Source organism: Cyphomyrmex costatus, unplaced genomic scaffold, assembly GCF_001594065.2.
Source record: "Cyphomyrmex costatus isolate MS0001 unplaced genomic scaffold, Ccosl1.0 scaffold97, whole genome shotgun sequence".
Classification (NCBI taxonomy): Eukaryota; Metazoa; Arthropoda; class Insecta; order Hymenoptera; family Formicidae; genus Cyphomyrmex; species Cyphomyrmex costatus.
Genome location: NW_017280561.1, coordinates 2429919 through 2453913, shown reverse-complemented (window position 1 = coordinate 2453913; position 23995 = coordinate 2429919). Strand labels below are relative to the sequence as shown.

The following is a 23995-nucleotide window of genomic DNA, read 5'->3' as shown; positions in this document are numbered from 1 at the left end:
TTATATATTGCAAAGAATGTCACATAATTTCGTTTCGTCCCGACTTCCACTACTGGACTCATCAGTAAGGCATTGTAGCGGAAACTTACCTTAGACGTCTGGATGAGTAATTAAATCGAGATTTTATATGAAGAGATATACGCGTGTCTCAGCACTTACGAATTTGTGAATATCGATAGACCTCTGATGGCGGGTCAACGTAGTAATATTCTTCGTAATATTTATCTAAAGTAGGAATAACGTCTTATTTCGGCTTGCCACGTATTTAACAAATATTAAAATCTTTATAAGACCGTACAAGTGATAAACACAAACAAGAAGAAGATAGCCTATCCTATAACGGTTAAGGCTAAGGGAGACTACATACGCAGTATATAAAAATCACACATAATTATAATAAGAACTATTTTCCAGCTTTGACCGTTGACTTGTACGGTCTAACAAAAATAATGTTTGTCAAAAATGAAGTTGCATTGTTAATTAAAATTGTTCTCTCCGTCTGTCGTATCTAGTTAGATTCTAAAACTTTGATGGAAGTTATTATAATAAAATTGAAAAATGAGCAATACTAATTGTATTTTCAATACTAGTCAATCTCAATACTAGTCTGTATTTTTATTTCAATTGAATAATATAATTTTTATACACAAGAACAATTTGTGATAGCTCACATAAGCTAATTTTTTCTTTCTATATTTTATTGTTTTAATTTCATTTTTCAGAAATTCATTTACAAAATATTTTAAAATTATTGACTTAAAATTTCAAATAAAAATTGTTGAATATTTAAATATGAGATCCTGAAATGCCGACTTTTGTGAGAAAAAATATAAAAATTTAATTTGAGCTTGCCAGCGAAGGAATTAAGAATTAAGTCATTTTTTTCGGTTTCTGCACTATTAGAAATTTCTGTTATAAAAAATACTAAAATCTTTTTTAGGACTGTACAATTGATAAACAATAAACTAACAAAAGAAGGAAACCGCAATAACGGTCAAAACCAATAACGGTCGAAGCTGGATCACAAATGCTTTTTAAAATTATGTGTGAATTTTATATACCGCGTATATAGTTCCCCTATCGCGTGCCGAAATTTTTTTCAGACTTACAACGCAACTCTAAACAACTACCGCGATAATATCACTTTAGTTAAATTGACAATCAATCTAACAATTTTGATGCTTATAGCATTTTATTGAATCTTAATAATATGTTGAAAGACATATATTAAAATTTAACGATGTAATATTTAAAGTAATGATAAATCAAACTCTGTGAAAAATAAGATTGCGAAGAATGCTATCAATTTTACAGAAAAACTGCAAGAGAGAAGGGACACTCTCAATTATATACTCAGTATCTATATACTCAAGCAAGAATCAGTGTAGTTTCAAGTATACAATGATTAATAGGCAATTGAAGTCTAAGTGCTAGATGTAGTTTACTAATAATCTTTTAATATTCTATTAGTTTGTCAATCATGTAAACTTTAGGACTTTCGGCAATTGCTTATAGCCATCTTCAGCAATAATTACATATATATTCTAACTTAAAGAATCTAAATATAATGAAAGATGATACTAATTGACTCGTGTGATGAAAATCAGAATAAGTGGAAGTGAATTGCCTAATCTTGTACGCAGGATGTTGGTGTGTGTTGATACGATTGATTTATTTGTACCGTTTTTTCTTATGTTTGATCCTCGGTTTGGATCCTTATTAAGAAATTCTAATATTATAAAATGGACGAAACGCCAACATGTGATATTCTTCGCAATCTTATTTTTCACAAATTTTCATTTATCATTACTTTCAAATATAAGAACGATTACAATTTGTTACTCCTGATATTGTAGCATTGTTCCATGCAGCACAATGATTTTATAATATTAGAATTTCTTAATAAGGATCCAAACCGAGGATCAAACATAAGAAAAAACGGTACAAATAAATCAATCGTATCAACACGCACCAACATCTTGTGTACAAGACTCGATTAGGCAATTCACTTCCACTTAAAGAATCTAAGATGCATTAGGCCTTAACGTTTACTGATTTACACTGATAGAATATTAAAAGGTTATTAGAACAAATTACATCTAACATTTAAACTCCAATTGCCTATTAATCATTATATACTATAAAACTACACTGATTCTTGCTTGAGTATTAATTTGAAGAGTTGAAAATTAAATATTGATTTAGTATTTATGTTAGTTAATAGATATATATATCTTCGATAAAACTTAATTTTAACGATATTGTAAATACTCACTCTTTATATTTTAACTTTCTGTTAAATTTAAACAATTATGATATATTAGATCTACAATTTAATTATCCCCCTTTTACCACAAGTTTTAATATAAAATTATAAAAAACGAATATATTAACCTAATCAAAGTAATCCTCTTCACATTTTCGCCATCTTTCGGGCCACTGTCGGATTCCGCTTCGGAAAAAAAGATGGCTTAGTCGATGAATGACGATGAAAAAAATTGAAATTGCCATCACAAAATCTTTTTGAAATCACTTTTTACGTGTAGTGCACGACACAGAGTTTTCGCCTAAAACCAAGTAAATCATTTCTTGAGCTTTTTTCCGCGCCATTTTTCGTCAGTTGAAACGCGAGAAAGAGTCAGTGTCTCAAATGCTGCTTTTTGAGTTTTCATTACTATTTTCTCAGGTTAGATTTAGAACATCGACATTTATTATATACGGATATACCTCATTTTAAAGCTTAAGAATGACGCTTTAAAACGACTGTATGGTGAGAAAAAGATTCAAATTTGAATAAGTACTGTAGTCGATTAAATATAAAGACCGAGAATTCAATTATAGACCTAATAATTTCAATTATTTTAACAAGAAAATATTACTTATTTAATATGAATTATGATACACATATAATACTTCTGAAAAATATTTCTCAGGTTTTAATTATAATGAACAAATTATATGAATAATTTATCTATAGATTAATAATTTCCTAATTCCTCCTATCTCCTACGAACTTTTTAATTTAAAGATCGTCATTTTATCTTAAAACATTAAATTAATATAACAATTTAATTGTTTTCCTAATTTTTAAAAAGGAATTGAAACTATTTTGTAAATAGAAAACATTATTAAAATTAGAATAAGATTTTCCAATGCTAAAAAGTTATATTGAAATTACGTAGTTTCTCTTTTATCTTTATTTGACAAATATTTTACGATGAAACCGCCTTTTGTACTAACGTAATATTAATAGGATTAAGGTTTCTCTAGCACTCTTTGGCGATTATATATGTCCTAAAATGTATGTATATTCTTCTCCCGTTTTAACATTAATATCATCTACCTTCTTCATTCTGTACCATCCTTTTGTGTTTAAATTCCCTTACGGAACTTACTTTGTTCGCACGATACCACATCTATTATTTTCTCTTTGAGTTGCGAATGTTATAATAGCCAAATTTCAATGAAGAAGCAAATACTATAAGAATGTACTCAGTGCAATATAAACAAATTATATACAAATAAAATTAATAAATATAGATAATGATAGGTTTTCTTCATTTATGTAATCAAATGAAAGAAAGAATAAGAATAATACTTGAACGTATCAAATTTTTTCATCATAATTATCATGATGTTAATCGCGTAATTTGTTTACCTGACTTTTTTCCTTTCTTTTTATTTCTATTTTGTAAATAGCATAAAAATGGACTAATTACTAACTGAACTTATAAAATAAAATATCTTACAATATATATATATATATATACACGTTATACTTAATCTTCATATAGATATCGTTAATGTATGTTATATTTTTACCTCTTTATTTTATTATATTATAGCAATTATTGGAGCAATCTACACGTTTGTGGAAAACATGTGAAATGTATGATTTTTAATGTGACTTACACACGCCAAACTTTCATATATTACTTTAATCTTACATGTTACGCTCATGCAAGATAGTTATTTCTATTGAATGTACGTTGCATGATATTTTGATATTTTAATCGTTCCTTATTATTATGTTATATACCTTTTTTAATTTATTTATTCCATTTTCGTTTATTTTTGTCATTTATTTAATTAAAAAATTAATATTTATTTTATATGCGAAATCAATAGGACAATTTAAAGATGACTACGAATATATTTTACATATAATAATAGAATGAGACAATATTATATATTTTGATAAAACACAAATCGTGAAATGTTTTATCAGAAACTTATTACGAAAAGAGTCAAAAAGAAAATAATTCTTCATTTAATTTTCCATTTCAAAATTGTTCGCCTTTGTCAATGCAAGTCTTACAATGCAATTCTAAGGCTCAACTCTTTAAGCTCTGGAACTACCATGTCTTACATTGCTATTCTCTATTGAAGAATTACGAAAGAAAGAGTATATTGAAGAGCAGAACAGGAATCGATATTGTATCAATTAAAATTACACAGTTTATTGACTAGAAATTTGTAAATTGTAAATTAATTTTTTTAATAATTCATGTAGCCAACGTAGCCATTTATGCCAAAATTAATACGGAAAAGTCATGAATGCGGGAGAGTGACTGGCGGAATTAAGCTCGTATAATCACCTGCGTTGACTCAAGATATGGTCATCGTTTAGGGACTCGGAGGCCTCCCGTCAGTCCTTCGAGGACTTTGATAGCGAGAGGTGAAAATTCGGTCATGCTGGTGCGTGCACACATGTGAACCTTGCGGATAGCACCACCGACGTAAATTCAACGGGCAATTTCCGAGAGACGCGTTAGTAGGAGGATGAATTAACCCTGAGAGCCGCTGTATAACCATCGACCTGATGGCGCTCGTTTAGCTTGCAAATGTAGAAGGTGTGACTGACGGAAACGTTTATGTATGTTTCAGAGGGACAGTTATACGCCGCGACGGTAGCTGACTTCTCTGGTGGCGAGCCGCTAATTCACAGAGACAAAATTCGCACCGAACGCTCGGATCTCAATCAGTTGAACGGTAAGTTCCTAGAAATCACGACGAGAAATTCACAATGTGGTGTCTGCGATAGTACTTCAAAATTTTATAAGTTTCTTCGATTTTGCGCTAACAATATTGGGTATATTCATATAATATATCTACAATATTCAATTCTATAATTTGAAAAAACTTGTTTAGCTCTTAATAGATTTTATGCGCGTATCTATTTACACAAACTTTTTTCTACCGCTTCTGCAGGACTTGCTGAATTATGAGATTGGAAAGTAGCTCTGCAACTTTATGAAAGATAACAGAGATTAAATATCTTGATAATTTCTTTGATAATTACGTAATCTTTTTTTTTGTGAATTGAGATTTGTCCCTTTTGTTATCTGAAATTTTAATAGGCTGCACGAGTGCAATAATACAAGAAGAATGATTAACTTTAAAGATAATTATAATATCATCTTTAAAGAAAAAAAGAATTTTCTGTCACACAATAATGATTCAAATTACCGAACCAACAATTTGATTTTAAAGCATCACTTTATGTAAATATCAGGTAAATTTATTGAAATATGAATTTATAATGCAAATTATACAATATATAATTATAAGAAATTATATTATAAATTATGTAAATATATACATTATCATATAAATTATGTAAATTTATAAGAAATAAGTTATTACCTGTAACATTTAGCCTGATCTTATCATTAACAAACAAAACAATTTTGTTTTTATTAATCATTGAATATTAAAGTAAAGAAATTATGCTGTAAAATACCACAGCTTGGTAAAATAAATTCAATAATCGAATTCGATGCAATTTTATTATTTCAGGTCCGAACTTTGTTAGCACATTCGCATATCAAGATTACGTATTCTTTTTTTACCGTGAAACAGCCGTAGAATACATGAATTGCGGAAAGGTGAGGAATGACTTTTTTATTTTCAATATTTCTTAATCCTGAATAAATTTTATTAATAATTCTGTATTTACTTCTGATAGCTTTAAAAAAAATTCATTAAAATTTAGAGATTTGTAAAGAAATGATTTGAATTGTATCTCGTACATATGTAATACATGGTACACATATGCATGCGTCTCTTTATTTTTAACTTATCAAGATTCAACAAATTTCGTACTGTATTTCTTGTGTTAGATGTTTTAAACAGAAAAGATCTCTTATAATATCTAGAAAATAATATCTGTTTATAAAAATATATTGAAATATTGAAAAATTTAGAATATTGATCGATCGCTTCACAAGTTTGATTCACATTATAGTCAGTCTATTCGCGAGTTGGTAGAGTCTGTCAGCACGATAAGGGCGGGCCACACGCATTTAGCGACAGATGGACGAGTTTCCTGAAAGCGAGGCTCAACTGTTCGGTACCAGGAGAGTACCCCTTCTATTTCAACGAAATACGTGAGTATGCATATGCGCGGTCCTTTCGCGGCTTCGATCGTGACTACGCTCGAGTAGTTTCAAACGAGGGCTCTCGCACGCTTCTAAAAGGTCCTCGTAAAAGAGCCTCTTCGATTCTGCGCCGCGTTAGTTCCCACTTAGTGCATATACTGTTCCTCTACTTTTTAAGTTTTCTGCGATTTCCGCCCGATATACTTTTCCGTTCTACGAAATACTGTTGTATGTGTGTGTGTAAGAAAGAAAATGCAATTTTAAAGACTTTAAAAGTTGCTCTTGTAAAGAGATCCATAGGGAAGAGTGACTGTAGTTGGATTCAACCTTTAAAGAGTGGCAGGGTCTATTTTTTAAATTTTACAATTTTTCCTTAATAAAATTTATTATAATTTATTGTATTTCTTGCCTTAAAATATGATACTGTTTTAGCGTCTATATATAATAGCTTCCCAATTCTATAAAAGTTAATATTTTATGCATTTTATTTAATATTGTACATAATCTAATTTACAATATGCTATATATCATATGTTGCAAATTATATACTTTTTAAAATGTCATTACGTATATTTTTTTTATATAATACATAAAAATCAATATATATCTCATTATCTTGCGCATAATAATATGAGTTAAAATACAGTCATAAAAAAATTAATATTTTTTAAAATATTTTATATTTTTATATCGAAATATCTCAGAATAAAATATAAAATATCTCATATCGATTTTTTTTATGACTTCCCTTAATATGCAAAATAATTTTGCTTTTACATGCAAATAGTTAGAGGAGAGAGAGAGAGAGAGAGAGAGAGAGAGAGAGAGAATAAAATTACATAAAAAAATATTATCATTTTCCCCATTTATAGAATATTGATGACGTCTTATAAAAACATGTTATAAAAAAATTTATCACATACATCATATTTCTTTTCTGAAAAATTTCTGTTTGAAACATTGTTTTTAAATATATTTTAATTTTGATATATCTCAAAATTTTACTTCTTCCTCTTTATAAAATACAAAACTGATATGTAATTCAGGTATTCGTAAGCTTATCCAAACTTAAAGATATATGCAATTATTCACTTTCTTACGTACAGTTATAGGATATATATTACATAATATTTCCATTTGTATGGAATGAGAAAAAACAAACAGCGCAGCTTGTAAAGCAAATACAAATATTGTACATTTCTATTGCACGTATGTCCTTTTAATATAATAAGAATAATATTGCGCTTTAGTAATATTGTAGTTGCATTCTAACATTTAATTATGCAAAATTTTTACATGAGAGACATTATGACATTGTTTGCAATTAATTATAAATAGAAGAGATTCATTATTTAAGTATAAGGAATCATATTCCTTTGTATATAATAATAATAATAATATAATAAGCATAAATGTCTGTTTTTAACAACATTATAAAAAGTTCATACATTTAATATTTTTTTAATGTTTTTTTTTATTTACATGATACTTTTTTGTCACATTTATCGATTTCTGTGTTTCTCGCCCATTCCCATACGTACAATGAAATCGGATAAGTCACTCTATCTATCGTACAGTAAAATGGACTAATCTTGAGTGTGAAGTACAATAGCCGTGCACCGTCACGTTTAGAAACGGTAGGAATAGAGAACGAACGAGAGGAGCACTCTATTCTCGTAGAATATTGTCGCCGCATATCGAATTGAAATCCCTATGTTGGCGAAGTTGGCGCGTCTCCAGATGTCTGAGAGATGCCGCGAAATCACAGGCTGCTTCTCTGATTGTTCGAACTTTGTATCTAATCGCGAAACACTAAGACTAATGATGAGACATGTTTGTTAATGTCGAGACATACTTTAGCATGAAATGTCAAAAATGTGGAAAGAATTGCAAACAGACAAAATTGTTATGGAAATTGAAATTCATTAAAATCTTAAATCTTATTTATTTAATTAATTCAGCGATTGTTAAAAGAAGATATTTGATTTAAGTATGACATAGAACGGAAAAAGTAAAATGAGTAATGCAAAATTAAATGCCGATATAAAATCATTCACGTTAAATACGTGAATAATTTCCTAAATCGTGAATTTAAATCGAGTATATTGCAGATAATATAATATTATTATCAACTTTAATTAAACAATCGAAAAATTGTTCGTTTAAAAATAATAACTCTTATTTTTTGACTAAATTTTGCAAATCATTTTGCTATGCATATTTTATATACAATATGTAGGGGAGAATGTTCTAAATCGGACCGTGTTCCAAATGGGACTTTTTTAATTTAAATAAATACGGTTAAGCAGATTTGCGTGCTATTTATAATGTAAAGTCTTAAAGTGCAGTACTCTGTCATAACGTTCATACAATAGACGCAAATATGTATTTTCGGCTTGTCATGCAAAAATTTTTTTAAAAAAGAAAATCCCTGTAAATCATTTAAAAGATATTAAAAATTTGAACGTTAATTGATTTAAGATAATTAAAGAGTGTAGAATTCAAAAATATCAAGAGTTTTGTGATTACTTTTGCGGTTTATTGTAAAATTTGTTCCAATTGTTCGAAAGAACCTATATGTCCAAATTGGACCTCTCTTTGGGTGTCCAAATCGGACCTATACAAAAACACTAAAAAGACGAGTAAACCAGCTAATTCATCGAAGAAAGAAGGTTTATCACAACCTGCTTGTAGTATTAATGACCGACCAGATCTGGTCTAAGGGACACTAAATCAATAAAATATCATGTGTCATCAGACTCAGATTGATGGAATTTTTTATTGATTTTAATTTCAATAATATACACTGTATTTTTATTTTGAGTCTTAAATTGCTCGTTTTTACTCAATACTAACAAAAATTAATTAAAATATTTTAAAATTCTATCTAAAAGTCTATAAAAATAGGAAAGATCCGATTTGGAACTCAAGTTCCAAATCAGATCGGAAAATGCATTTTTACATTTTCCATTATAGTTCGACACAGGTAACAGGTACGTCAAAATGCTCTCAAGTAAAAATGAAGGAAATTAAATGATCTTTCGAACGACACCATTAGTTTTATGATCGGTCTTTATTTACGCCTTATAGAGAACAAAAACTGCAAATAGGTCCGATTTAGACCACTCTCCTCTATATGTATTTTATATGATCCATTTTTTTCTTATCATTCTAGACAATTACTGAAATATATATTGTTTTCATAGGAAGATGTTAAAAAATGCCTGGCACTTATCATCTATGAGACAAAAATGATTTCAAAATAATTTCGAATAACTTTTTTATCTTATTTAGAGTCAACGAGCGATGTTACGGATGGTCGATACGCAGGGAAGTCCGCGCGCCTGGTGTATGGAGTTTTCACGACCCCGGTGAACTCTATTGGTGGCTCAGCTATTTGTGCATTCTCTATGGACAACATTCTCGAGGTCTTCCAGGGTGCTTTCAAAGAACAAGAGACTATAAACAGCAACTGGCTGCGAGTACTTCCGGAAAAGGTACCTGAGCCCAGACCCGGTGCCTGTGTTAATGACTCCAGAACACTTCCGGACATCACTGTTAATTTCGTCAAAGCACACCCCCTCATGGACGACGCAGTGCAATCTTATTTTTCGTTACCTGTGATAACTAAAACCAGTTTCAAGTGAGTAACTTAATTGACTAATACTTTCAACATACTTTTATTAATATAATTTTAATGTAACATATTTATTGTCCTATGTAAAATATAGTATTTCTACCTTAAGACAGTTTAGCGCAACATGTTTAAATACGAATCTTTTTGTTAATTTTTTGTAAGTATACATATATTCCCTAAAAATATTAAATTAATTATTTATTATGGCTTCTCAATGTTTAACGTTATATATTTTTAATATCAAATACAATATATATATATATATATACGCAAAAATGCAAGAATTTTTTCTACATAAATTTTACTTTGAATTTTATTAAATTTTTTATCGAAAGTTATTTTTAAAGCTATTATTGCACTTATATATTTTTAATAGTATTTATGTAACATAACATACCATTAACACATAAATTTTAACATTTATAGTTATAGATTTACTAAAGTTGCGGTAGATCCTCAAGTAAAGGCTTTGGATGGTAAAGCTTACGATATACTCTATATCGGAACAGGTATAATTATTTAATTATTTATAATAATGTATTAATTAATATATTAATTCGAAATTGTATATCATTATTATATTTATAATAATAATCAGTCTATTATCAATAATAATAATTTAATTATTATTATAAATGATTAATATATATACATATTTGTAATAATGATGATTTATATTTCTGAGAGATTAACGAGATTTATTTGTTGTATACAGATGATGGCCGCGTTTTAAAAGCACTTAATACACGTGCACCAGAATCATATGACAATGTTGGTCAAGTTATTATCAGCGATGTTCAAGTGTTAAAATTTGGTAAGTAGATTTATTGTATTTTGTAATTGTATTATTTTGCGAGTTTAACAAGAAACAATGTTTTGTATTTTCCTAGTTAATATAATGTATTTTTGTCTATGAATATCATATTTTTATATTACATAATTACATACTGAAGCTAGGTAGAATTTACATTGTACACCGTTGAATGTATTATACAATGATGTGAAAAATAAATGGGAACTAATCATGCGATGCGCGACTAAATTCACATTAATGGAAAATGCGTTATCGTATAATCTTACGAGATATTTAGTATTTAAATCCTTAGGTTGAAAAATGCAAACAGAGAGAGAACAATTTTGACGTATATTGCCAATTTGAATAGATCAATTGCAACGCAAACTACCTAAATTTGTTTGAATTTCCAGTGCGTTCGATTTCGGTACAATCTTTTCGTACGATAGAATGTAGAATATAGTCAAACGAAAGAACTGCTTGAGATTGAATAAGAAATTCGATGCTTCTTTAAAAAGTTTCTAAGAAGCTTTGCGCGTACCATACTTCTTACATGTATATGTTGCGTTATTTTCAGTAAAAATTTAAAGAGATATGCTTATAAATCACATCATACGTAAATAACACAATATCCGTTTTCATCAAATATATATATATATATAATATATAGCACGCGAAGTCTTCGTGTATTTAACAATAACATTCTAATGAAGTAAATTGGAGAAATGTCACTTTTTTCAATATTCTTTAAATATCTTTCTTATTTACGATGAAATGTATTATCTATTGATTGGATACTTTGCGTTGATAAATAAATTGAAACTTTTTAGAAAATAGATAATAATCGAAAGTATCCGTAGCACATTTTTTAAAAAATTATTTTTATACATTTATTTATTGATGAAATTTTATTTATTTATTTAATTGTTTTGTTTTATTTATTTATTTGTTTATATTTATTTAATTTATTCTTCAAACAAATAAAAACTAGAATAAAAATTAAAACATTTTACGCGATTTTATAACGCATAATATTTATATTGTTTTATGTGACATGCAATTTTTTATTGCAGGCCAAGCGGTCAAAGATCTTCTGGTAGTTCATCTAGCGGGCGAAGCAAGTAAACTGGTAGTGTTTGCGGACTCTGAGATCCGCGCAGTTCCCTTACATCATTGTGACTCACCTGCTGCGGCTACTTGCAAATCTTGCGTCGCCCTACAAGATCCTCATTGCGCCTGGGATGCGACCGCGAACCTTTGCGTGGCGGTATCGACGAAACTCCACGACAACGACGCCGACAAGACTCTGTTTCAAGATATCTCGACCGGTAGACACAGAAGCTGCGGGAACGAACCAGGTACTGCCTTTGATGTAAACTATATTGTATTATTGTTATCGAGATTGTTCCTGGAAATAAATAAATATGCATAATGTTATGGTATACTGCTATTTGATCGCTTGTTTAATAATTTTATGACTTGATTTTCTCTTCTCAGTTTTATTTGTTATTTTTTTACTTTCTTTTGCTACGACGAATGCAAAGTTATACAAATTGGTTCGAATAATACAAATTTTCCGAACTTGAAACTCGAATGTTTCTACTTCTATCTGAATATTTCGAAAGCACGCAGTTTACTTGAATTTATTTTTGATTATTGGTTCGAACAAGATTGTGTTTTCATTCACATTTGTACATTATGTACGAATTCAACACACGGATTTTAAAAAATTTCGAGATTTTTCTGTGCAACTATTGTGCATCGTAGTCTATTTAACGTGAATAATCAATTTTGTTTCTCAGCATGTAATACTCGTTCTACGAAAGAAAGATCATAAAATTATAAAATAGGAAATTACAAACTTAAATAGAAAATTGAACAAAATAGACAATCTTTTTGAAACTTTCTTAAAAACTCTTCTACTAAGTGTATTTATTTTAATTACTTTCTCCACTTTGTTCACTCCCTCTTTCCTATGTGTGTGAGCTTGAATATACGTATAATGTATTCGTTAAAACGGAAAAAATAGAAGAGAGATTACTCATCTAATATAAAATCTAATAACAATCAAGATATGTGGTCATTTTTTTGTAAACATGCTTTTTTATCGAATACGCTACTAAAGAATACATGGGCAATAAATGTTCAGGGGTAACATTTTGTATCTCCTAGCGAACATCAAACTGCTTCAGATTTGATTTTTTCTTGTTTGATTTTGTACATAATTTTATTAAAAAGTCGAAAAAAAGTATTGAAAAAGAATTGATTGAAAAACAATATTTATTTTAAGAGAAACATAGATAAAAGTATAAATGTTTATAATAATAATCCAAAATATCTATAAAACTTGAATAAAAAATTTTTTTTTAAGTATATGCACATTATATAAATATCAAATCTGAAACAGTTAAATAATAATATAAGTATTAAATCGCTTGTTATATTATAAAAAAAACAACAAAAATAAAGTGTTAATATTCGGTATAAACAAGCAACAATTATCAGTTGATAAATTTATTATATAATATTCATAATTAAAACACGAAACGTTTCGACGCTTACTGCAGTCCTCTTCAGTCTCAAATACATAAAGATATCGAAAAACATATAACAAATCCAATAATCTATGAGCTATAACTCAGATGTCAAATGTTCTCTCTTAGTCAATTGTAAAATAAAGGAAAGAAAATTGTCAAATAAAGCTGTTTCCGCATCATGATTCTATGGAATTATTAATAAAATTAAAATTTAATCAAAGAATAAATAAAACAAACCAAACATGAAGGTATATCTTACTTACACAAATTTCATATGCCCATGTGCAACTTTCTTTTCTTCAATAAAATTATTAAATTATTACCACAGAGATACATTGTGTGTAAAAGACCGTTGTCAGAAGAATAAAGGAAATTATGATTTTAGCAATTCGAAATGTCAAACTTATTTATTATTATAAAATATATCAAAACAAAATATTATATGCTTTGTCTAAGTTTTCCGTGTCATTGTTTATACCGAATATTAACACCTTATTTTTGTTAAATAATACTTTTTGCATGTTCAACTATGCTAAGAATATTGCTCGCACGACTAATACAGCTCATGATCAACTCTATTTCATAATAGAGCTCTATAAAACTGGCAGGACCAAATGAGCAGAATCAAATCGGACCTATTGGAAATTTTAGTACTAATTTTGTACTAATTTGTACCACCAATAAAAATTTTGTACCATGTGCCGTTTTGAAAAAACGTGGCGCTGCTAGCTTAATATTAAACCAGCAGGACCAATAAAAAAAAATAAATAAATGAGGAAATAAATAGGATCGAATTTGTACTAATTTGTATCACCAAAAGAAATTTTATATTATGCGTTATTTCCAAGAAAACAGTGGCGCTGCTAGTTTAATATTTAAGCTAGCAGGACCATAAAAAAAAACAACGCAAGGGCAGAAATGAACAAAACTGAATTGTACTAATTGATTTGTACTAATTTGTACCATTGAAAATAAGTTAATATTTTACACAAAACCTATGTGAATCTGCGGCACTCGACTTCAAAAAAAATTTTTAATGAGCATTAAATTAAGTCAAGCATTTTTGTAAGTCAAATGTTAGGTTTCACATAAGTGGGCTAATGATGGCTAGGAGATTAAAAATAATTATACAGTTTACATATCCGATACAAATTGTACAACATGGATGGAATATAATGATTTGGAGAAAAAAGAAAAAAATATTAAAGAAAATGCAGAAATAACTGCAGCGTTATTAATATATTATAAAGAATAATATCTTGTTTCAGGTTTTATGTTTATGTTTTTGTTTTTGTTTATCTTTTGTTAAACAATTTTTTTTTTCTTACTTTATATGACTTGTAATAATTTTATAACATTTATAATATAATTTGTATCGAATATGTAAACTGTATAATTATTTTTAATCTCTTAGCCATCATTAGGCCACCTATGTGAAACCTGACATTTGACTTACAAAAATGCTTGACTTAATTTAATGCTCATTAAAAATTTTGTTTCTTGAAGTCGAGTGCCGCAGATTCACATAGGTTTTGTGTAAAATATTAACTTATTTTCAATGGTACAAATTAGTACAAATCAATTAGTACTACAATTCAGTTTTATCCATTTTTGCCCTTGCGTTGTTTTTTTTTATGGTCCTGCTAGCTTAAATATTAAACTAGCAGCGCCACTGTTTTCTTGGAAATGACGTATAATATAAAATTTCTTTTGGTGGTACAAATTAGTACAAATTCGATCCTATTTATTTCCTTATTTATTTTTTTTTTTTTTATTAGTCCTGTTGGCTTAATATTAAGCTAGCAGCGCCACGTTTTTTTTCAAAACGGCACATGGTACAAAATTTTTATTGGTGGTACAAATTAGTACAAAATTAGTACTAAAATTTTCAATAGGTCCGATTTGATTCTGCTCATTTGGTCCTACCAGCTTTATAGAGCTTCATAATAGTATATTCATGCCTACGCTAGATGTTATGTATATTTTCGCAGCATTTCCAAATCTGGCGCATCAGATGTTAATGATGTTTAATGTACATCATGACTTAGAACTGTTTGAAGAATTGTATTATTGAAATTGAAATTTAAAGATTGCAAATATCTTACACGAAAATTTAAAAAGCAATTAAATTAATCCAAAAAAATAGGTTTAAATTTTTTACTGCCCAGTCATGATGTACGAATATCTAAAGGTGATATCAAATAGTAGTAGCAGTAAAGTGAACGGGTGGAATTAGAAATTGATAGTATCGCCGTTTGTGTAATGTATGGGTCTGCGCACAATGGAGGAACAGATATTAGATATTAAAATATTAACCTATCAGAATCGTGTATTTCGGTGTAACTGGTATCTGGATAGGTTAATATTTTAATATCTAATATCTGTTCCTCCATTGTGCGCAGACCCTTACTTATAGATCTAAAAAGTTCCTTTGTCACAAATGTCTAAATCTAAATCTAATGTCGAGTGTAAAAGTCATACATGGTACCTAATGTACGTTGTAATAAGTATACAAAATCATTTTGTACGTAATCATATCTGTCATCATGTTGGTAAATGTTACTCCAGAGGTAACGAAGTCCGTCCAACCAGCAGTGGCGCGCGAAATTGGGCGCGAAGAGTCCGATGGGGAGAATGAAATCATCATCGAACTGGATCGGGAAAATCAGTACGGTCGTACACAGCCAAGGGCTAATGAGCCTCAAGGTAACCAACATCATCACATCACATTGATATAATAATTTAGTTACCTTCCGTATTCGAAAATCCCTCTCATAATATGCGATCCCGCTTAAACTGATTCTTTCCTGCCATGGTATTTTATTTTCCGAAACGGACTTCTTTTTATGTTTGCAACTAATGTAATCGGTATGCTAATAGAATGATCCGTTATTGATGGTTTAACTGAGCAAAAAATATCAATATAATTTTTCTCTTTTTTTATATGTAGCTTCATTTTTAAGAGAAAAACGGGTTTGAAGAAATGTCATTATTTTTTCTATTTTAATAAGATTACATAATTTTTTATCAATTAATGTGTTCTAATTACAATTTTGTATATTTTTCTATCTTTTTCTTTATTTATACTAACTAAAATAAAAATATAGTTTTAATATTTTACAAAACCATTATTCGATAACCGTAATTATTTTCTATTTTATTGCTTTATTGTTTTAAATGCAATTAATTTTTTATGGCAACTATAAAAACACGTTGAACCATTTATGTTGCAATGTAGTTAAAAATTTTTTAATAGAAAATTTTAAGTAAAAACGATATCACTGATTTATATTAATTGTTACATTTTTCAATTTTTTAAATCGATTTTCTTGGAAACGATGCCTCATATAAAAAATGTTATTCACCATTTGAATATACATATAGAATCATCATCCTTTTATTATATATTATTATTTTTCTGCAATTATATTACCAAAATACTCAATTTTGCTTCTAACAAAACATTCTGTCACGTTTATTGTATTTGTACTGGTGATATGTCTGCAAAGATCAATTGTGTTTTTATTATTTATGTATTATTATTATTTATTGTTCGTATTTGTTTTAATTTTTCCCTTCCGTTCCGAACACTAGAGATAAAACGCGCGAGCAGTTTTCGCAAAACATAATTTCGCAATAAGTATATAATATAATCGATTAAATTTGTTGCATTCTGATTACAGGCGTGACCGTAACACCGGTAGTATACTCGGCCCAAACATTAACGGGTGCGCTAATAGGGACCTGTTTCTGTTCTTTGGTGGCCGGTTTCGCCTTCGGTTTCTGGTTCTCTCAGAGGTTGCGCGGATCGTCGTATCCAGAACCCTCCGAGCAACGGCAACAACTCAATAGACTAACAGAGAGTTCGGAGTCGCCCGGATTCAACAACAAGTCCATCAATCTCGTACTGAATGTACCGCCCAAGAACCCGAATGGCAAGAATGCGAATTCGTCTGCGGAAAACAAGCCAGTACAAAAAGTGAAGAAAACGTACATATGATACAGAAGGCGACACAGAGCCGTTTGAGGCTTGCCACAGGACCCCACGGGTTCTGGCGCATCTTTCACCTCCTCTTCCTCCGACCTCGCGGAATCGGATGAGCGCAACGACGAGGACGGCGACGACGATGAGGATGACGACGGAACGACGCCCACAAGCCTCACCACTGGTATCGCCACGGACCATACTAACAACACGCATAAGCCGGACGAGGATCATTATGAGGATCATTACGAGAGTATCGGGAACGATGAGGTCTGCACACTCGAATACTTCGATGGTTACAATACGCAGCAACGATCCGCAGCGGCCCAGAGATGTACTCAGTACCATCAATCCGAGTCTAAGTGCGTCGAGACGACATTGATGAACGCACCGACGTGCGAAGAATCCGGCGGCAGTGACAGTGCAAACAGTCTTGACGATCTCTGTGGGCGACATTCTACCATCGAAAATGATCTATTCGATCGGCACGGAGTGACGAGCAACGCGCGGGATCATTATATGGTGCCCACCCGAAGTCCCCGTGAACTTAATGAGAAAATCCTATCGCTCTTTAATCCACAATTCCTGCCAAACTTTAACAACATGATCACGTACATGGCCGCGCATAGTCCGCCACCGCGATCTCAATCCATGGCCCAATACAGCAGAGAGGACAACAATTTCCTGCTTAGGGAGAGAAACTATCGTAAACGCGACGACACGAACTCGGTGTGTTTTCGACGAGGACTTACTCACGAAGCGCCGCGAGAATGACAGTACTTTTACATCAGCGGACGAAGCGATTCGCTCTGTTTATGATTTGATTACTAGTAACATCTAGCAGCGTGACTTGTGCACCTGGGATATTAACAGTGTTAAAAGTGAGAAACTGTATGTATCTTCTACAACATTACGAAGAAGAGAGCCAGGAATTATTATGGATATGGTACTACGTGCAGCGAAACCCCTCTTCCCCTTTTCCCTAATAGCTTCATAATGAACACGTGGCTGAAAGTTACGTCGGAAAATACTATCGTGATCACATAGCGACACGTAAGTGTCGACGGCGAATAGTCTCGTGATAAGCCCAGGATCTACTTTTTTATAGTATTTTCAAGCTTTGCCAAGTATCGTCCGTCGCGCGATTCCACGCTCGCAGTCACCGTGGAATCATTCTGTATAGGATTCAATTTGAAGTCTTTTTCTTTTTTTTGTCTCGATATTATTATAATAAAAGGGAGTCAAATGTAAAGGAAAGCATATGCCGACAACAACGACGACAAGATTGAATCGTAGTAATGTAATGTGATACCATATGAGGACTGTGTTCGTAGCAGTGGCCTGTTAGGTGCTTAGACTGATGCAAGATAAAACGAAAAACACTCTGTAGAGACATTTAAGCATTCGCGCGAAAGACGAGGCGTGCCTTCCGTGTATTAATTGTTGGCAGATCTTGATCTATAACAGGAACGGAGTGTTAATATGGCCGGTATAAATTCGGGCAAGTGCCTCATTTATGCGTTTTGTTTAAGATATCCAATATAACGGAACGAAGTATAGAAAGAAAAAGAGAAAGAAAGAGAAAGAGAGAGAGAGAGAGATCTAAGTAAGACTAATTTGAATATCGTTGTGCACTTATTGCCGTGCTGTGAGTACTGGTAATGGCGGGGAATACGAACGAGAGCATGTTTATCGATAACTTAGCTCTTGTGAGCATATATAACGGCAACAGTATATAGTGTTTCTTCGAGGAATATACATGTTAAAAATTCTATGATAGTTCAAAAATTACGTAAAGTTACATAAAGTTGCGGCAAAAAAAAATTAGAAAAAGAAATGGCAAAAAGTACATGATTATATATGTACATATACATTATATTTACGACTGTATCAGTAATTTGCTAGATGATATATGTATAGCAAATTTAAGCAAAACTTGCACAAATTTTCTTAGCTATTTTGACTGTCTAAAAAATTAACGAAATGTTACATTAAAAATATCTATAAATTTTCAATTTATTATTTTTATTATTTTTATTTTAATCCAGTCAAAGGATTAATTTGGATTTTATATTTTGATTGATGCAATTTAATTGCATACGATATTTATGAATTGTTCAAGTATTGTTTGGGGAAAGTCATACTGATCTTGTCGTATGTATAATTAATTTTAATTAATTTTAGTTTAGACATGTTATATTTTGTATATTTAATTCGTAGCCACTTAAATTTTTTATATCCCTGCCATGGCGACACGGTCCTCGAAGAAACTCTAGCGAAAGGAACCGGTGTGCGAAACTATAGATAATGGCGTAAACTGATTCTGCTAGCATTACAATAACGACTGCGATACGATTACACGAGCGCATTTACTTGACAGCTCAATCGCGGACAGAGTGCCTCTAACGATGAGCGTCTTGAGAAATTTTTAGAATATCAAAACGGCAGAAAGTACACTTACTACATATGAAATTGCAAATTATTATTTCATTTGCGTATGAGGTTAATTATATCAACAGTCTTGATCCATCTATATACTGATGATATATATTGATAGTCTAATTAATTCTTATATGACAATTTATATCAGTATCTGAGAATGTATCGATTTGATCAACGCTTATTTAACGAACATTAAAGTTAAGTTTAACATAATCTGAACGCGCAAATACGATCTCGTATGTGTTCGAAAGATACTTTCCGCCGTTTCATACGCTACTTTCTCATTGCTCATTAACCAACACTGCCGCGTAAATTCTAACACGCCTCGAGCGAACAGTACAGTAGACACCTTACCGATTTTCATCGATTGTCATTGAATGTTGGACATTAAAAGATCAGGGTATAATGAAACGTTGTTCAAGTGCTTTCGCGTTCGATCATAGGGCTCGATGTAGATAGCCACATATATGATGGTAACTGCGTGCTGTGTAAGCAAGAGGAGAAGTCGTGTAAATACATATAGAACTGTTTTTTATCGTTGAAATCATTTTAAACAAGAAGATTCATTCGTTATGCTACTCGTCACGCGAGCAGCAGTGATACATTGATATTATACATATTGCATTTTCATTGCTGCGCATATACATACATACATACGTACATATATACATGCATATATATATATATGTATGTACATAACATATATACAAAATGTTAAAACTTCAAATCAGCAAAATTTTGGAAAAAAACATTAAGAAACAAACATTGTTTATTAATATTTTTTCGCAAAAAAAATATTAACAAAAAATGTTTCTCTTAAAATCGTTTATACTCTAGGGCTCTAATTTTATTCCATTTTTCAAATATACGTATAAACGTAAAACGTTTATCCGTTTATATTTGCTTTAGAAAACTTGAAGATAAACATTTATACGTTTAATTAGCATACGAATATACTAATTATACGTGTAAACGTATTTTTTTGTTTAAATGTGGAATAGCGAGCCCTAATTTATACCTCGCTAAAGTTTATCAGTCTAATTTTTAATGTCTTGTATATATGTGTATATATATATACATGCGCATTTACGGCGCAAAGACATATTTGTTTTTAATTCGAGTAGACTATCCGTATTATAGTCTGCTACATCGAGAACGAGTGTGTTAAATAAAAGAGGCAGCTAATTAGATTTATGCGCTGACTTTGTAAAAGTCTGTCTTTCCTTAAATAAATTTTTGCCATGCCCCTGTTCGATCGATCCTGGCTGGCAAGCCTTTTATAAAATATAACGATGTTGTGTAATAGAAACATCCGAACTAGGTACCTTAACATGAGATACATGACAGTAGAGAAAAATTGTTATACATTAATATTTCTAAATTGAAAGAAACTGGGGAAACGTATAAATTTACATATGTATACAAATGTAATATTAGAATACCATTTGCATATACGAACAATGTACATAAAAACAACGCTCTGTTTAAAATTGATTTTATCGTGCTTTTAAAGCTAGCCCTGTGTCATATGAATGAAAGGAATTTCCAATTATGAATAGACTAGAAGCATTTATAGGCTTCTCGTACTTGCGTTAGCCATTGTATTTTATTATATAAATCGCGAGAGACAACTAGATTCATATTAACTAACATCAAGTCATTTATTTGGAATTTATAGTAGAGTTAAACACATCGATAAAAATTACACAGAAAAGTATTATATTAAAATAACTGTTTAATACATTTGTGCTATCAGCGTTTCATATGATAAACAATAATTTACGTGATAAACTATAAATTTTATTTTACACCCTGGATGAAGTAAAATTACCTTACTGTCATTGAATGATCTGTAAAAAATTATAACGTTATTATCACTTAAGTATAACATGCGTAAACTGAGATTATATTTATATATATGTAGAGCACTTATTGTTTTAAAGCAATTTAAGTAAGCGACGCAGGTATAATGTGTTTTGTGGAAAGAATTTTCAAAATCCAACGTAATATAACGAATGTTAATCATTTCAGGATATTTGCAGTCGTCGATGTAGTACTACGTCTTTTTAAAATCTGTAACTAGTTATCGTTAACATAATATTTTTTTTATATTTCAACTTTAAATTAAAAATAAACTTGAATGGTAGTTAATTTTTTTGACCTTAAAATTAACCGAAAAGGCAATTTTAAAAATATCATACACAAAAAAAAATTATTATATTTTATGTAAAAAAAAATGTATAGTTAATTTTTTTACAAAAATGTTAATTCTTATTTTTATTCTTATGTCTAAATATGTAATTAAAAATGTTAAATGATAAAAATGTTCAATTAATTTTTTTCGAAAATACATACTTATACATTGTATTCGGGTTCCAATTTTAGAAAAAAATCTGTTGCAAAAGTATTAAGATAAGAATAAGAGTAAAGATTTTTCTTTTAAGATCAGCATAGAAAAACGTGAAGTAGTAGCCTGTGATGAAATTGTATTTTAATTGTCGACTTTGTATCTTTTCTATCGGTTTATTATGCAAGATATTTATAATTTTCTACACACATATAGCACAACTATAAAACCTTTATGTCCATTTTTTAGAAATACATATATAGATATAGATTTGAAATGTTTCTAAAAAAATATTTATCTTTTTTATGAATTATGTCAAATCTAAACCTTTTAATGTATACGAAGATATTCTTCTTTAACAAAATTATCATAATTCGTGGAATTTGGCTTCTCTATTAGCATCAATGCAGAAATTGACAAACTATCACAGTAATTGTTTGATGTAACTCTTTCTCAAGAAAAACATATTTCCGAAAACAACATGTTAGGCCCAGCGGAAATCAAGTCAAGAGAAACAATGTACAGAATTTTACTCAGCTAGTTTAAAGTATTAAAATAAAGAGGCAATATACATCCAGCTTGCGCAAATGCGAGAAAGCGACATTATTATTAGTAAATATAATATAAAATCGGGCGGCTTTATAATTTTAGATCATTATTTGGTATATTGCGATAGGAGAGAAAGATACGCGTGAATATAATGCGGCAAGTGTAACGATATGAGGCACGAACGACAACAGTATAATTACGTAGCCATAGAATATATCGCTCGCATTAATTAGATAATATAATCGCAACATTCCATTGAAGCCGGGACTGCCAACCGTTTAATAAATACTGACCTGACAGTGGGCGGTGCTGCGAGGAAAGCCGATAATACATGTAGATAATTAATAATGTCTTTTTATTCATACCTGAAATAAACAGAAAAACGATTAAGACACATAAATCATTTATTTTACATCACCGTGTCTAAACGTTGCTTCTAATAAATCGAAAATCATCACGAATACATATAATACAATTTGCACTGCCTAACTATACAAAAAGAAATTTTTTAATAAAACTGATTTATTAGAAATCACGTGATATTCGCGCAAAAAATTCACACGCTTAACTTTTAATTTTGCTTTAAGTTAATCCTATTTCAGCGGAAAAAAGCTTTCATTCGTTAAAAAAATTATAGAACTTTATTGAATTTTTTAAAATACATTTTTATGCTTTCGTTACACAAAAGAATTTCAGATAGAATAGAATTAGTCTGAGAAAAAAATGTACAATTATTAAATGTTCTTTGAACGAAATAGACACATATTTTTCTTAATTGGCATGCAGCTGTTGAAAGAGCACAACGAAAGCAAGTTCAAAAAACTTAAATATATGTCATTCATAATTAAATCAAGTAATCATTAATTAATCGTAACAAATTTCTGTTGAGCGCTGGATGGCAGTCCGGGCACACATCTTTGCTGTGCCAACGCAACGCGCATCTCTTTTATGTAAATAATATTGTAATTCTAATTAATCTTTTAGATAAAATTGCTAAGAGCGTGCTACGTTAAGCGAAGGTAGCATATAACATTCGCCTTCATCGCTGATTAAAGTAATATTTATTTATCATCAATTAAAAAAAAAGTTTCGGATAAATTTATCAAGTTATTCAGTTTCAGGGAAGAGCATATACATGTTATAAAGATACTCTTTATTTATAAAAAAATTTTTATGACTGATGTATTCCAAGAGCAATATCATCTCTCTATTTTTAAATCAATTTTATTCATCATTTAAATCAATATATTAAGAGTCATGTAAAACTGCATAATAATCATTTCGATCTTTGCAATAAATATATCTAGATTTCTTTCTCTTTTTTT

The 23995-nt window shown here is 30.1% G+C and overlaps 1 protein-coding gene across 1 annotated transcript; it reads left to right on the top strand.

Moving 5' to 3' along the window:
• Positions 1-4874: 4874 nt before the first annotated feature.
• Positions 4875-19143, top strand: LOC108782104 (semaphorin-1A). The gene is made up of 10 exons (XM_018550272.1): positions 4875-4992; positions 5800-5888; positions 6248-6389; positions 9675-10023; positions 10444-10526; positions 10733-10831; positions 11884-12168; positions 15916-16053; positions 17031-17326; positions 17387-19143. The coding sequence occupies exons 1-10, from the start codon at positions 4875-4877 to the stop codon at positions 18104-18106; spliced, it is 2319 nt and encodes a 772-aa protein (XP_018405774.1). The 3' UTR covers positions 18107-19143.
• The last annotated feature ends 4852 nt before the right edge of the window (positions 19144-23995 follow it).